We start from the raw sequence: 16663 nt of genomic DNA, 5'->3' as shown, positions 1-16663 counted from the left end.
CTACGTAATTGCAAAAAAATTTACAATAGCACGTTGTAGAGTCAACATCTCCTGAGGATCTCCGGTTTCGGGGTGAAACATACGTAATAATTTGAGTATTTTGTCGGATTTAGGTAACGTTGTCGCATTGGTTCGTCAGCTTTTCGCGGATGATAGCAAAATAAATAAATTTATTATTTATTCATGATGAACGTCCGCAAAGTAACACCTACTTCTATCCAATATGTAGTGATTGTGTTGAATAATTGAAAAATATTTAAAAGAAAAGAAAGAAAGAAAGAAAGAAAAAACATTTATTTCAACAATTGTGCCACTCAATACAATAATTGTAGTGACTAATACTCAAACCGCTTAGTCTAAGCATCAGAACACCACTATGTCATATTTGGCACAACCTTGAAAAAGGTTCCAGCTCAGCATTGTGCTGCATGTACCAAGGAAATATTGGGCATACAGCGCTGATTTTTAGCTGACAACCTTGACCCAAGTGACACCACGGAAGTGCGTAGTCACATAGCGACATAAAACTAAACTAAAACCAAAAACCAAACTAAAAATAATTATTAAAACCGAACTAAAAATAAATGTTACATGATGCGTTAATGTTACTAAACTAAAGTTAATTTATAACACGAAATGGAACTACAAAATAAAAAGAAATAAAAGAAAGAAACATATATATGTACAGAATTAATTACTATAACATTTTAATACAACTACGAGAATAATTTATTTAAAATGTTAATGGTACTGTAGGAGAACCACTACAAGCCGCTGGGCTCGGAGCAGTGCGTGCCGTGCCAGTGCTACGCGGCCGGCTCGGTGAACGGCTCGTGCGAGGCGCTGTCGGGCCAGTGCTACTGCCGCAGCGGCGTCATCGGCCGCGCCTGCGACTCCTGCGCCAACCTGTACGCTGAGGTCACGCCTAACACTGGGTGCAAAGGTACGAACAACAAAACGGGGCACACGATGCGTTGCGGCGGCGGTGCGGCGCCAGAGCGGTGTCGCTGCGTCGTCTTATATAGAAATATTTGTGGCATGTCACACGATGCGCTCCGGACGAACTATAGATATATGATAGATATGTTGTCAATAAATTAGTTTATCTTATCTTTACAGTCTTTATAGGTGTCCCAACTTGGGTTCGATTCCCACAACTAGAAAATATTTGTGTGATGAGCATGGGTGTTTTTCAGTGTCTGTGTGTATTTATACATTATATAAGTATTTATATGTAGTATTTAATTGTATATTAATATTTATAATATCAACTATCTTAGCACCCATAACACAAGCTACTCTGTATGCTTACTTTGGGGCTAGATAGTGATGTGTATTGTTTAAGTATATTTATTATTTATTATTATTATTAAAAACTATAAACCCTATAACTTCAAAGTGTCCCGATAAAATATTCACATTTACCTTTACAGTTGTGTACGACGGATGTCCACGGTCATTTTCACACGGCGTGTGGTGGCCGCAGACGAAGTTTGGTGTCGAAACTATCACTGACTGCCCTCCAGGTGACTTTAAAAATAATTACTTTTGAATTTCCTGTAAAGTTCGATTGATGAACTCAATTCTTGCGATTCTTCAGTGAGAATTCAATGATTTTAAGAAACTGATTGAGGCTAAAGCATAATAAAAAAGTTGCCTTAAGTCTGAAGGTGGCTATAAGAAATCCTGTTTAATATATCCATTAAATATGGACTGACTATTAATCTGTGCCAGATTTTAAATATATATTTGTTTATTTCAATAGGATCTAGCGGCAAAGCGACGCGCATGTGCGACAAAACTCAAGTGATTCCTTGGCAAGAGCCGGACATGTTCAACTGCACCACGTCTACTTTCTACCAGTTGCGGAAGCAGGTTTGTTTGATCACTTTTGCTTAAGGTTCATCAGAGCTACCCAAGCAAAGTCTGTGAAATCTAGCCTCATGTATTTTTCATGACATACATTCACTTCAACTTGCTACAGCTATCAGCTACGGGATTTACGTATAAATCCCGTAGCTGATAGCTGTAGCAAGTTGTCTAAACGCAAGTCTACTTGCATGATTGTATGCATTAATCGTCACCATCGCAAGGGACATGAGTTTGCTGCAGATCGTTGCTAACCGCTGACAGAATTATAAAAAAAAGAAGAAAGACAGAAAAAATCTTTATTTACAAGTTTTACCACACATTACAATATTCTGAATTAAAATTCCAAATTTTAAATTCATATTCAATCAGAAAAAATACTTGCGATGTGTCTAGAAAAAGACCCCAGCTCAGCTTTTTTTGTACTACTTTATAGATACAAGATTATGCAGCACTGATTGTCAGTGACCCCGAATCGAATTATTGAAAATTTAATCCTTAACTAGATACAACATAATAAAAGACAAAGTGCATTTGTGTGCATAAACTGAAGGTTCGTGTAATTAAAGGATGTCCCTTGAGATTTACTTGCCGACACACCAACGTGCTGTTTGTCAACTGTCTACTGTCAAACGCTTGTGTAACGCAATTGCCTTCTACCACTACATCCAAAAAGTTGTAAAATGATACTAACCTACCACTTGTCATCATTACCAACCTAATTTTTAGCTCACTGTTGAGCACGATTCTCCTCTCAGAATGAGTGAGTGTTAGGCTAATAGTCCACCACGCTGGTCCAAAGCGAATTGGCAAACTTCACGTACGAAGAAAATTAAAGAAATTTTCAGGTTTCCTCACGATGTTTTTCCTTCACCGTTAAATGGACGTGATATTTTAATTTCTTAAAATGTACATACCTAACTGAAAAGTTTGCGGTGCATGCATCGAACCTATGACCTTCAATCAAAGACAGAGGTCATATCCACTGTTGTTATAGATACTACTACCATTACTACTACTAAACAACTACTAATTCAAATACTCTTCTCTTAGTTACACAAAATAGAAACAGGCGAGCTTCAAGTCAACACGTTCGTCGGCGTCCGACTCGCTGAAGACCTGGCGACTGCGTGCGCGAACACGCCGCAGCTGTTCGGAGCTGATGTGCTGGTGGCCGAGGGGATCCTGCTGGAGCTGATGCAGTACGAGCTGCGGCAAGCTGGACTGAACCTCACCCACAGCCAGGATAAAGACTATGTTCGCGTAAGTTTTGTATTTGCATTTACAAAGTACCAGACCATGTGATATCACCCGTGTAGTTCTCATTTCTGTGGGAATATGGGGATAAAATATAGACCTAATTACTTGCTGATAATGTAGCCATTGGTCTCTATTGGTAAAAACAGCCTAGTACTTTTACGGCTTACAAAAAAATACAAACAAAAGGTCAAATACTATTAAACTGTTAGATTCTCACTCTCTCTTTCACTATATCATTTCTGAAGATCATGTCCCTGGTAAGACCTCGAATAGGTCAACTTATACCACTGGCTTCTATTAATGATCATCTTTGCTAGCATGTAGAAATTTGTATATTCTGTCTTCCCTCAACAATAGGCCTAAATATGCGCGGCACGATATTTTGTGAAGATAAAATGATATTATCGACCAATAGCAGTAATATCGCTTTCTCTTTCGAAAAAGATCTATTTCAAGGCTCTTTCGTTGCGATAGGACGAAAGAGAGAGCGATATATATTAGGCCTATTGGTCACTATTTATACAAACTTTTCTGAAATACTTCATTTTATAATTTATTTATTTATTTATTTATTACTTAATCAATCAATAATAAATAAATAATTTTTATATTTCATGTTTTAGAACATAATAAAATCGTCGAACACGATCCTAAACGACAAGTACGAGAAGCAATGGCGTCGTATCAGAGAGCTGACGGGCCACGGCGTGGAGCATTTGCTGCAGCAGTTCGACCGGTACATCGCAGTGCTGGCCGAGAGCCAACACGACACGTACACCAGCCCTTTTGAAATCGTCACTTCGGATTTGGGTAAGATTTTTCAGCCTAAATCTGTGCACGATAAAGTAACGCGAATGAATGTTACTTTAAGGTAATTGGGTAAATGGAGACATTCAAAATGTAAGTTCGTTGATGACACTCCCATGATATGCGAAAAACTGCGCGGGTGTGAAATCGTGCGTGCGGGGAAGTGAGGTGCATCAGTCGTGGGTTTTTCATTTATCGCTACACACCCCCTGACCTTCGTGGACCATCGGGAGTGTTACGAAAGAAGTTGCCAAGCTATAGTAATATATTATGACTGAAGTTAGGATGATTAAAATTATTCGGCACATATTGACTAATTAGATACTGAATATTCCCATTTTAATAATTACCACAACATACATCCTATACATATAGTACCTATAACAATTAACAACATTATCTTGAATTTTCCAGGCCTTAGATTCTTTTCTATTGACACATGATCTAATTATACTGTAAAGTATAGTATATTATCTATGGTGTAAAGAATAGATAAGAAAACCCCAAATCTCTAATGTCTTGTCATATATCTATCATAACTACATATTATGTTCAAAAACGACCATGTCCATAACAAAATATGTTTATTCAAAAAATATAATCCTTCTAAATTACGTTTTATTAGACCTTTTAGCATATTCACGTGTGTTGCCTTGTATGCCTAATTTGCTTAACATAAAATAAAAAGATGATAGTTAAATTATGTAACAAAAAGATAAAAGAATTCTTAACTCGCCTTAACCTAGACGCATAAATAATATGTAAATTCTTGTATTTATAATCATTACTATATTTATGGAACAAAATCCAAATTTTGTCAACCTATAATACCTGATAAAATTTCCAGTAATCGGCGTGGACATAGTCACAGCGGAATCTATCTACGGCTTCGAACCCACTACACTGAACCGTTACGGCGACACCTACACCACTGAGCGAGTAGTGCTACCGGACACCTCTTCCTTCATACACTCTCCCATACAAACGCCAGGGTACTACGGCATCGGCAAATCAAAGAACAAAAAGCCTTCAAGTCCTGCTGTCTCGTTCCCGAAATATAATAATTATGTCAAAAATAAAAAGAAGTTTGACAAGTTCTCCAGAGTTCTGCTGCCGTTGGACTTGATTGGAATCAATAGCGCACAAGGTATGTTCAAGTCGTAGTTGCAAATTGGTAATAAAACTTTAAAGATAGGTAGGATTACTATACTTTACCAAAAATATATAACAATAAGTTTCCAGTTACTTCAATTTCTGTGTTGTTACAATTTATTTAAAACTAGCCGACGCCCGCGACTTCGTCCGCGTGAAACTCGATGTAAACTTTGAACTACCCCTATCCTACCCCTACCCAACCCCTGTCCTACCCCTGTCCTACCCCTAGCGTACCCCCAGCCTACTCCTACCCCTACCCTACTCCTACCTACCCCTACCCTACTTTTCTGGTTGATTTTTTACACCTTGTGTCCGAAAACCCAAATATCTTACGGAACCCTATTTTTTCCAAAATAAAATTTAGCCTATGTTACTTGTGGATAATGTAGCTTTCGAATGTTGAAAGAATTTTTAAAATCGCTCCAGTAGTTTTTGAGCCTATTCATTACAATCAAACAAACAAACTAACATACAAACAAAGTTTTCCCCTTTATAATATTAGTATAGATGAAATCAAATGTATGCATTTAGGAGATTTGAGGAAAGGAATTCTTACTTATAGATAGAAAAATACGGAAACAGTAAAAAAACAGATTACCTGCTTTGAATTAAATAATATATTGTCCATAAATCCCCACAATGTATTTTGATGCTGTATGGATTCAATTGTAAGACAAAAAGATTAGTCCATCTAGTTGATTTTCCAGTAACATTTATCAACATTCATTTTATATTACTTGCTAATAAACTATAAAAAATGTTAATGTCTTAATCCTTAATTAATTTTGACCCAAAATTCTAGACACGAACTACGAGTCCAGAGCCGTATTCTCTTACCTACAATATTCACGGAACAGCTCCCAATTAATGCCTTTACGAATGGATGAGTCCGTAAGTCGACGATGGGGAGTCAATATTACGTTAGGATCGCCAATACTGCAAGTGGCTTTATTTGTACCTGAAAATGTGTGGCTCAGGGAAACGAAGGAAAGCGATGAAAATGCTAATGACATAATGGATGACTTCGAAGGTTTGTAGCAAACGTTTTGTTTATGCTTTTATATTATCTCTTTGCGCCTTTTAATACTTCGTAATTTCTCAGGTATAACGTACAGTAATAAAGGCCATCCCCATCCAAACCATTTAAACAACCAAATAACACCCAACACACATTCAAAACAAGATACATGGCCTCAAACAGACGAAGAAACCTCAAATGATAACCACGGTCCAGTAGTAATACAACCAGCGTACAAAAAATCAGACAAATCATACAACGAAAATTTCCAAGAAAACGATTCGTCTTATGTTGCTGAGAGATTAGATAATTCAGAAGGGCCTAAAGTATTAGCTCTTATTATGGATAACGATAAAAACAAGGAAGTTAATTCAACAAAGGAGGTCGGGAAAAAGAAGTTGCTATACAAAGGTTTGAACAACGTTAGACTGAAGAAGCCGATCAGGTTGCAGTTGTGGTTGGATATCAATAGAGAGACTTTCGGTACCAGAACAAATCCGCAATGTGTTCACTGGTCTACTTTGAGAGGGTAAGTGATGTAACCAAAAATTAACCAGCACTTAACGACTAAAGCGTTTAAAATTGATGCAGAACATTGAAATCCGATTTTTTTTTTGAGTTGTTGGTCCCTACTTTTAGCTAGGAGAAGGAAAAAGGAAAAAAGATTAGGGATTACTCCTAACAAAGGCTTTGGTGAGGAAAGATAATTATATCGTTAGGAAACATTTGTGGATATATTTCGCCCTAAAAATTGGTGAACACATAAATAACTCTTCAATATCTTCGTTGGTCATCTTAATTACCTTCATTTTCAATTTCAGGACCGGGGAATGGTCGCGAGTCGGTTGTCACACCGAAATTGACTACGACTGGTCCCCATACTCTGACGAACCCTTGCTTATCAACTGCACTTGCAATCACCTGTCCACGTTTGCTGTTTTAGTCGACGAAGTTGACATTGAGGTAAGCAAATCTCAAAAATCTTGGATCTATGATTGACTCTACTAAATTTTTGGCTTGAGATGAGAAGTAAATAACTTATAGTAGAAAATTTACTCACTCAACTACTATCTAACTATCAATTATAACTATCAATATCTAAATACAAAGTAATTTTATGCAAAGGAAGGTTTATGCAATTTTATGCATTTGTGTTTTTATTCATTCGACTTTTGTAGAAAGAAAAGACATTGTATTTTTCGTTTAATTTACATATTGATTCAGATTTTAGAGCTTTCCTTATCTGCCACGATCGCAATACTTACACTATTGTTTTGTTTTTCAGTTTATTCCAGAGCCTTCTCTCCTAGAATCGGTGACATCCTACACTGGGTTTAGCATATCCCTCCCATTGCTGCTATGGACTTGGGTAGCGTTGTGCCTTATGCGCGGCGGAGCAGCTACTGTATCTAACTCTATACACAAGCATCTGATATTCTGCGTGTTTATGGCTGAATTACTGTATCTAATTGCTCTGAAAGCGCGGAGCTCTTTAGTTCAGAATGAGGTATCTCTTTTTATTAAAATTTTAATCTTATTTAAAAATATTTCTAAAAGTTGAATAAATTTTTGATAGTCAAACTTGTGCCAATCCCTGTTTGATTACGAATAAAAGATTACTTTAAAAAGCGAAAAATGGCATTGTACTTATGTCCTTTCTATTGATCGGTTTGAAGGCGGTGTCAAAAAACAAAATAAACTTCAAGAGTCTATTTGGCCTTCAAACCGATCACCAAAGATCATATTATTATATCGGTCGGTCGGTCGGTCGGTATAAGGTCATATTAGGTTATTTTACGCTTTTTCGAGGAATGCACCTAAATGCATAAATTCGGGTCAATATTTTTGTTAACAATAAAAAGATTTAATGTGTACAAGCCCTAATTCGTTGTTTGTGTAGTTCCTGTGCAAGGTGGTGGCGATGGGGCTGCACTACTGGTGGGTGTGCGCGCTGGGCTGGGCGGCGTGCGACGCGTGGCAGCTGCGCCGGCTGGTGCGCGAGCTGCGCGACGTCAACCACGGCCCGCTGGCCGCGCAGCTGGCGGCAGCATACGCCGCGCCCGCCGTCGCGCTAGCTCTCGCCGCTGCCCAGCACCAGCATCAATACGGGAACGCGCTGTTGTGAGTTCATCATCATCATCATCATATCAGCCGATGGACGTCCACTGCAGGACATAGGCCTTTTGTAGGGACTTCCAAACATCACGATACTGAGCCAACTGCATCCAGCGAATCCCTGCGACTCGCTTGATGTCGTCAGTCCACCTGGTGGGGGGTCGGCCAACACTGCGCTTACTAGTGCGGGGTCGCCATTCCAGCACTTTGGGACCCCAACGTCCATCGGCTCTTCGCACTATGTGCCCCGCCCATTGCCACTTCAGCTTCGCAACTCGTTGAGCTATGTCGGTGACTTTGGTTCTTCTGCGGATCTCCTCATTTCTGATTCGATCACGCAGAGATACTCCTAACATAGCTCGTTCCATCGCCCGCTGTGTGACTCTGAGCCTTCTTATGAGGCCCATAGTTAGCGACCAAGTCTCGGAACCATAGGTCATCACTGGCAACACGCACTGTTCGAAGACTTTTGTCTTCAGGCACTGAGGAATTTCGGACGAAAAGATGTCGCGAAGTTTCCCGAATGCAGCCCAGCCGAGTTGGATTCGACGGTTCACCTCTTTCTCGAAATTGGACCTACCTAACTGGATCATATGTCCTAGGTATATGTATTCGTCTACAATTTCGAGTGCAGCGTTCTCAACTATAACTGGGTGGAGCGATACATGAGCATTACACATTATTTTTGTTTTGCCCATGTTCATTTTCAGGCCCACCTGTTGAGAAACGCTGCTGAGGTCATTGAGCATTGTACTAAGGTCATCCAGAGTCTGTGCCATGATGACTACATCATCCGCGAACCGCAGTTGAGTGATGTACTCGCCATTGATGTTGATGCCAAGTCCGCCCCAGTCCAGAAGCCTAAAGACGTCTTCCAATGCGGCGGTAAATAGCTTCGGAGAGATCACATCTCCCTGACGCACTCCTCGCTGCAACTGGATTGGCCTCGTAGTCTGATCCTGAATACGGACTGACATAGTGGCGTTTTCGTACAAGCACTTCAACGCTTGGATATACCTGTAATCAATTCGGCATCTCTGCAATGACCTTAGCACAGCCCAGGTTTCCACCGAATCGAAGGCTTTCTCATAGTCCACAAACGCTAAGCAAAGTGGCTGGTTATACTCGTGAGTCTTCTGTATAACCTGCCGCAGCGTATGGATGTGGTCTATGGTGCTAAAGCCTTTTCGGAAACCGGCTTGTTCGGGAGGCTGGAAGTCGTCAAACCTATTAGCGAGACGATTCGTAATGACTCTCGAGAACAATTTGTAAACATGACTTAGCAGCGAGATGGGTCTGTAATTCTTCAGCAAGGTGTTGTCACCTTTTTTGAAGAACAGAACCACCACGCTCCTATGCCACGCCTCAGGCGTCGTGCCCTCGTGAATGACGGAATTGAACAATCGCTGAAGGACTTTAAGTATCGGTTTTCCACCCGCTTTCAGGAGTTCTGCTGTGATTCCGTCCTCACCTGGCGCCTTATTGTTCTTCAATTGTTTGAGAGCCACACTAATCTCGTATAGGCTGACGTCCGGGATATCTTCGGTATAGTGTCGGGTCAACTTGGCTCTGGGGTCTTTAGCCAAGTTGTCAACAGGCTGCTGAGTAGTCATGTATAGCTGTCCATAGAACTTCTCGACCTCACTTAATAACTCGGGCTTGGAAGAAATAAGATTACCGTGCTCGGTCTTCAAACGCGTCAGCTGCCTCTGTCCAATAGACAGATCTCTGGCGAAAACTTTCGAGCCGCGATTGTTTTCAATCGCATTTTTAATACGCTCGGTATTGAAGTTTCGCAAGTCGCTGGTTTGCGACTTAGAGATCTGTCTACTGATTTGTCGGTATTTTGACGCATCTGCTGAAGACTGCAATCTCATTTCTTGCCTCTCTTCCATGAGTTTAAGTGTTTGGTCTGAGAACTTTTTGGTTCTTTTCGTACGGTGGGTCTTATAGAACTTAGACCCAACGGAATGGACAGTTTCCACGAACCTGTTGTTCAGATCGTCCACAGTTTCGCAATTTGCTAGGCAATCAAAGCGGTTCTGCAGTTCTAGTTGAAAGGACTCGGGGTTTTGGATATGGGCACGAGTAGGTCGGAGCGTAGACTTCACCAGTTCACTTCACTTGTTGTGAGTTATATCTATACTAACCCAAAAAGTGACCAAACTACGGGACGTATTCTACGATCCGCTGGCCAACGACAATACACAACGCGCTGTTGTAAGTTATACATAAATAGGGATGATGACAGTTTTTTAAATTGTATATAAATTAAGAGTAGGTATGCTAATAGCAAAGCAATTTTGTAAAAGTAACGGGGTATCTGCGATCATTACTTTCGGAGCTACAGGGATTTAAAGGTTCAGATTTGCGGCGCTGCCGCGCGTTATTAAAAATGTCACATTTAATGTAAGGAAGCTAAAACTGCATGAATTTTCATCTAATTACGATAAAAAAAATTTAATAGATTTTGAAATTTTATAATCTCATTTATTTTGCAAATATCCAGGCAATCTTTGCTTTTTATGTATAAATTAGCTAACATTGACCCTATTTACCTGAATGTATCATAAAAATCAATATATTCAAACCTAGTCATCATCCCCATTCTGTACTGTTGGTATAAGAAGATCGCAGATAAAAGATAACACTGCTCGACTGTCTCATTTATTAATTAATAAAGTATACTCAACAGATCAGCAAAAGAACAGTGAATGCACAGATTAATGTGATACTTGAATGTACGAGAATGACAGATTGAACAAACAACAGACACTTAGTCACTGGTTACTATTGTACCTATATTGCAACATGCACTAGCCCAAAATGTGTCCAAAGTGTCCATACTGCGCGACATATACCATGATCCGGTGGTCGCGCGGCACCAACGACAATACGGGAACGCAATGTTGTGAGTTATCGTTAGCGTCCTCGCTAAAGCTGCGAAGTAAAACTACCAATGTCATATTCTTGTATATTTAGACATTTTAGCTCCTTAAACCTATAACAGTCCACTATTTAGGAGCTCTTAAAAGATAGGTAGTTACTGTTTGTCGTCAGTAGCTATCTGTTACTAAAAGCAGGTTATTGAGACAGGCAACAAGGAATTATTGTTGACATTGGTGATGTTGGTTGAAAGAAATGTAGTCGACATTGGTCATGTAGGTACGAAATACCCCTGCATTAAATAAAAATATTTTTTCCGTCAAATGTGTAAGATTTCCAACTCATAGTTATAAAATTGATCTTGGGTAATGATTGTTGGGTACGATTGTGTTGTAGCTGCTGGGTAAGCTGCCACGAGGCGGTGGTGTGGTGGGTTGTAGTCCCAGCGGGCGTGTACGCGTTGGCGGCGCTAGTCTTCCTGGCGGGAGCTACGCGCGCCGCCTTCACCGTACGCGACCATGTCATCGGATTTGGAAACTTAAGGTATTATATTCTATACTGCCATTGTCAGAAACGTTAAGGAGTAAAATGTTAGCTTGGTATGGGCGTACAGGTCCTCCCTCCCTCCGCATTACATTTCCATCATGATGTAAATCATAGAAGAATGTTTAAATTGCAAGAAGAAGGACACAAGAGGTAAAGGAGATGATGTCTACGTTCCAAGTTTTTAAATGCGTGCTGTTGAAATCGAGTTTATTATTTTAAACTACCAGTAGATGGCGTTCTCAGAGAACTTTGAACCCTATTTGTAAACTTGAACCTGTTGCGATGCAGTTATGCCTGAGGCTCATAGATAGCGCTTTATTTCTATATTTGAAAGAAGTTTCACTTCAGTCTCGTGGTCTACAACACACTCGTTGTTTTCGTGTAGGATGCTGCTAGCAGTGAGCATAGTGTGCCTGCCACTACTGTGTGTGGCCTGGGCCAGCGCTCTCATACTGGGCAGCGAGGCGGGCGCACGCCGCAACGTGCTGAGCTCAGTGTTGGCGGGCGCGGTCGCTCTGCACGCTGCCGCTGCCTCGCTGGGCTACATCGCCTTCAACATACGAGTGCGGGACAACTTGAAGAGGTAAGAGTATTCTATCACGAGACACTCATCATTGATAATGCATTATCACTCTCTTTCGTCCCTACACAACAAAAGAAAGCTATATATTGTTAATTCCGCAACTATTAAAGTATTTTTCAGATAGCACCTTATGACTTTCATAATACATAGACTTTCATAATTCGTTTCATATTACCTACTATTAAACTTTCAAGAGTGAAAAGAACTGTCACCGTACCCATGATATCTGAAAAACACTTTTTCTTTCTCGCGTCTCGAGGTATGTCGTGGTGCACATTTAAGCCTACTTGCCTGGCGTTATTATTATCAGCCTACTTCAATATTTTTTTTTAATATTCTGTTTTATTTTTCAAACAGGACAATTTTGAGGTGTCTCGGGAAGAAAGTCCCTCTTGCCGACACTTCTGTCATTATTAGCACGAGTGCCCAAAATCTCTCACAAGTGAACAGGTTTGTAAATTGTATAAACTTTTTAACTAAACTAGAGACTATTTAAATACTAAGAGCTATGTTAAAAGTTAGGCAACTTGACAATACCTTTGTAATATTAATTTTATTAAAAACATAATCCTCCTTTCAATCCATATTCGGCTCGCTGAGCTCTAGTCTCCTCTCAGAATGAAAGGAGTTATAGTCAGATTGAGTAGGTATTTTAAACTATGTAAACAAACAAAAACAGCTGACTCAGGTTTGCTCAACATTTTATCATTATTTACGAATATTATCATGAAATAAAACTTCCTGTGGTAAACAAATATTTTTTTAATTTTATATTCCTATATAATATATCCTGTTATTTATCAAACAGATAATGCTTCACTTATATTAAGGGTTCCGTAGGCAATAAAGAACTCTTATAGTTTTGTTTCTTTATTATGTAGAAGCAAGCATAAGGTTTCCTCGACATATTTAAACACATTAATCAAAACGGTTTTCTCGGAGGACGATAAGGGTGATTGATTCGTACGTTTCTTTTTTGGTGACGGAAACAATAGCAACGCGGAATAACTGCTCCGGCTAGTACCAGGCTCCGGTTCACTAATTTTCGTACTAAACTAAATAAAATTAATTAATTAAACTGATAAAAAACCCGACTGCATAAATGATAAAAAAACTGAAAAGAAAAAAAAAGCTCAGTCCAGAAGTGTAGAAAACAATTAGAAAACAGTCGGGACCTATTATATTGAATAGAATTTCGTCTACATTTTTTATTAGGTCCCGACTTTAGTTTGATCAATTTTTATATCATTTATGCCGGGTTTTTATATTTGTTTAATTAATTAATTTATTTCACACTTTTTAGTTACGATAGATGGTGAATTTCGGATTTATTGGTTACGTTTGTTACAAAGTACGATAATGTATACCTAAGTCCAACCGAAATTAAGTAAATATTCAAAAAATCTACGCAACCCTCGGTGGCCGAATCCGACTCGCACTTGTCCGATTTTTATAATCAATATATTTCTTTTAGTCTATTTTAGGTGTTTTATAACTACACTTCATAAACCCCGCACCTTATAGTCGTCCGCCTCGCGTATTATGTATAGACTTAATTAATATTAGAATTAATAAATAACGTTTTCCTAATTGTAGTTTTTTTAACATGGCCATGATATACTATTTTGAAATTCTCACAAAAATCCCTTGAATTTGATTCGCATGTTGAAATATTCACAAAAAAAAAAACTTCACCCCGATTCTATAGCGTCTCACAGTCGTCTTGTTGGTTTTTTTTTCTAATTTCACCTATCTAAGAACACTTGGGTTATTAAAACAAATCTAACGTTATCTGAATTACGTAAATCCGTTCAACGGTTTGGAAGATATGAGGTAATAAAGAATATTACATACATACATACAAGATACGCGCGAAAAACATAACCCTTCTTGCAGTCGGGTAAAAACAGTAAACAAACAACAAATAAACTATAATTAACAATAACAACGAAACGAGAACAAAACGAAATAACAAAAATTACAAGGGAAGAAAATACGCACGACAGACTGGATTTAGTTAAAGAATCATTAACGAATACTGATATATAAGTAGGAGTATTAGTCATAGACAGCAAATAAAGTAGTGTTCTGTGCTGTGAAGTGTGAACTGTCAAATGTCAAATCTTCTTTCACTTATTAATACAAAATCAAAAAAATTATCATAGTATATGGTAATTCTGCAATAAATGAAAGGTTAAATTCACATTAAAATAAAAGAAATCATCGTTTTAATTACAACTTCTTTCTTCTTTTGATATGAAAATACGACATTTATAAAATAATTAAAGTTATAATTTAATTTTATAAATGCACATTTAATACCCATAAAACTCAATATCTTTATTTTTCATAATGGTTTGTGACTCATGTCTGCTTGGGTTCTTTTTATGTCGTTTGTATTGTTTTTGTGCAAACTCTATATATTTAACATAGAGGAATTAGAAATGGAAATGGATCGCACCCAAATGCAGCAACAAATTTGTCTGTCGTTTTTGAAGGGTACGAGGTAAACTCAGTCATCGATAATATTTAACAAAAATAAATAATAAAATATTTAACAAGAATAATATAATCTGTACACAGAATATTAAATTAATGGATCGATGTTTTGCTGTTTGTTCGTTCGTTAGAAGAATAGTATCTATTTTTCTTTTAGATATGCTTGTTTTTATTACAAATTTATTATTTATTATAATTATGTTTTTGATGACCTCCGTGGCGCAGTGGTATGCGCGGTGGATTTACAAGAAGGAGGTCCTGGGTTGGATTCCTGACTGGGCTGATTGAGGTTTTCTTAATTGGACCAGGTCTGGCTGGTGGAAGGCTTCGGCCGTGGCTAGTTACCACCCTACCGGCAAAGACGTACCGCCGAGCGATTTAGCGTTCCGGTACGATGCCGTAACCGAAAGGGGTGTGGATTTTCATCCTCCTCCTTACAAGTTAGCCCGCTTCCATCTAAGACTACATCATCACTTACCATCAGGTGAGATTGTAGTCAAGGGCTAACTTGTAAACAATAAAAAAAAAAATCTTAGATTGCATCATCGCTTACCATCAGGTGAAACTGAAATCGAACGTCACGTCATCTTTTAGTGAATTAGAAGTTGTTGACCATTTTTCATGCCATTGAACTACTTACTACACAAACCGGAATGATTAGGGAGTTTTTTCAGTCGACGAAAACGATTACAACAATGAAACATCGATACGATATAAGTATACACGCGTTAGATCGTTGATTGATTGACAGAGAGGTAACGTCTTGCGAGGCAGGTCCTTCTATAATTAGTCCAAGATAATTAATTAATTGTATGTGAATCCGGGCTCAAAAGGGCTAGAACCCAGAGCCGTAAAGCTTATTATTAAAAATAAAATGTATGTAAATCGAAACGAAAAGTGTCGCTTAAAAGAACCTTTTTGAGTAGTATTATTGTTGTGTAAAAAACCTAAAGTTGTGGACTATAGGCCAAATAGTCTACCACGCTGGCCCAATGCGGATTGGCAAACTTCACACACGCAGAGAATTAAGAAAATCTGATATGCAGGTTCCCTCACGATGTTTTTCCTTCACCGTTTGGGACACGTGATATATAATTTTTTAAAATGCACACGACTGAAAAGTTGGAGATGCATGCCTCGGACCGGATTCGAACCCACACCCTCTGGAATCAGAGGCAGAGTTTATATCCACTGGGCTATAACGGCTCATAATAATATAAAGATATTTAATTGTATATTTATATATAGATTGACGGCCGCGTGGCGCAGTGGGTAGTGACCCTGCTTTCTGCACCCACGGCCGTGGGTTCGATTCCCACAACTGGAAAATATTTGTGTGATGAGCATGGGTCTTTTCCAGTGTCTGTGTGTATTTATACATTATATAAGTATATAATTGTATATTAATATTATAATATCAACTATCTTAGCACCCATAACACAAGCTACTCTGTATGCTTACTTTGGGGCTAGTTAGTGATGTGTATTGTTTAAGTATATTTATTTATTTATTTATTTATTAGATCGGCGTTGGCCTACCATAGCAGTACGGAGCCAGGCAGACAGCTCCGGAACATAGGGATATCGGCTTCTTCCACCACCTCCAGATCCACCACCAAGACCAGTTCTAGCCCATACAGGTCAGAATTTTAGTAGGCTTCATTTACGTCGTAGGTCCATGTACCAAGAAACGAATCGCAAATAACAGGAAAATCATGGACTCACATTTTCACAAAAAAAAAATAACTTGCTAAAAGTGTACTTACTCGTACCTATTCGATTTGGTAAAAGACAGGAAATGGAAATGGTCATTGTACTAGTTTAGCTTCGAGCTGTGGGGAAATAACTACAGAATTGTAAGACAATTTTTATTACTTTGCCTTGCAACAACACAAAATACCGGCTCGAGAACAACAAGCATTATT

At 38.6% G+C, this 16663-nt stretch overlaps 1 protein-coding gene across 6 annotated transcripts in view; it reads left to right on the top strand.

The window, feature by feature from the left end:
• The window catches only part of LOC112047239 (protocadherin-like wing polarity protein stan), a 227333-nt gene that overhangs the window by 197264 nt on the left and 13406 nt on the right, over positions 1-16663 (top strand). For all 6 annotated transcript variants that reach the window (XR_008250991.1, XM_052882693.1, XM_052882694.1 and 3 more), the window contains 15 exons: positions 757-943; positions 1434-1526; positions 1766-1875; positions 2923-3132; positions 3753-3939; positions 4784-5083; positions 5894-6121; positions 6194-6638; positions 6931-7072; positions 7395-7616; positions 8010-8230; positions 11507-11653; positions 12042-12239; positions 12597-12689; positions 16262-16378. Coding sequence is in view for 5 of the 6 variants with exons in the window: in XM_052882693.1 (XP_052738653.1) it covers positions 757-943; positions 1434-1526; positions 1766-1875; positions 2923-3132; positions 3753-3939; positions 4784-5083; positions 5894-6121; positions 6194-6638; positions 6931-7072; positions 7395-7616; positions 8010-8230; positions 11507-11653; positions 12042-12239; positions 12597-12689; positions 16262-16378 (2900 nt within the window). In the remaining variant the exon portion in view is untranslated. The remainder of the gene's footprint in view (positions 1-756; positions 944-1433; positions 1527-1765; positions 1876-2922; positions 3133-3752; positions 3940-4783; positions 5084-5893; positions 6122-6193; positions 6639-6930; positions 7073-7394; positions 7617-8009; positions 8231-11506; positions 11654-12041; positions 12240-12596; positions 12690-16261; positions 16379-16663) is intronic.

Source organism: Bicyclus anynana, chromosome 7 (genome assembly GCF_947172395.1).
Source record: "Bicyclus anynana chromosome 7, ilBicAnyn1.1, whole genome shotgun sequence".
Classification (NCBI taxonomy): domain Eukaryota; kingdom Metazoa; phylum Arthropoda; class Insecta; order Lepidoptera; family Nymphalidae; genus Bicyclus; species Bicyclus anynana.
This window is presented reverse-complemented; position numbering and strand designations above follow the sequence as displayed.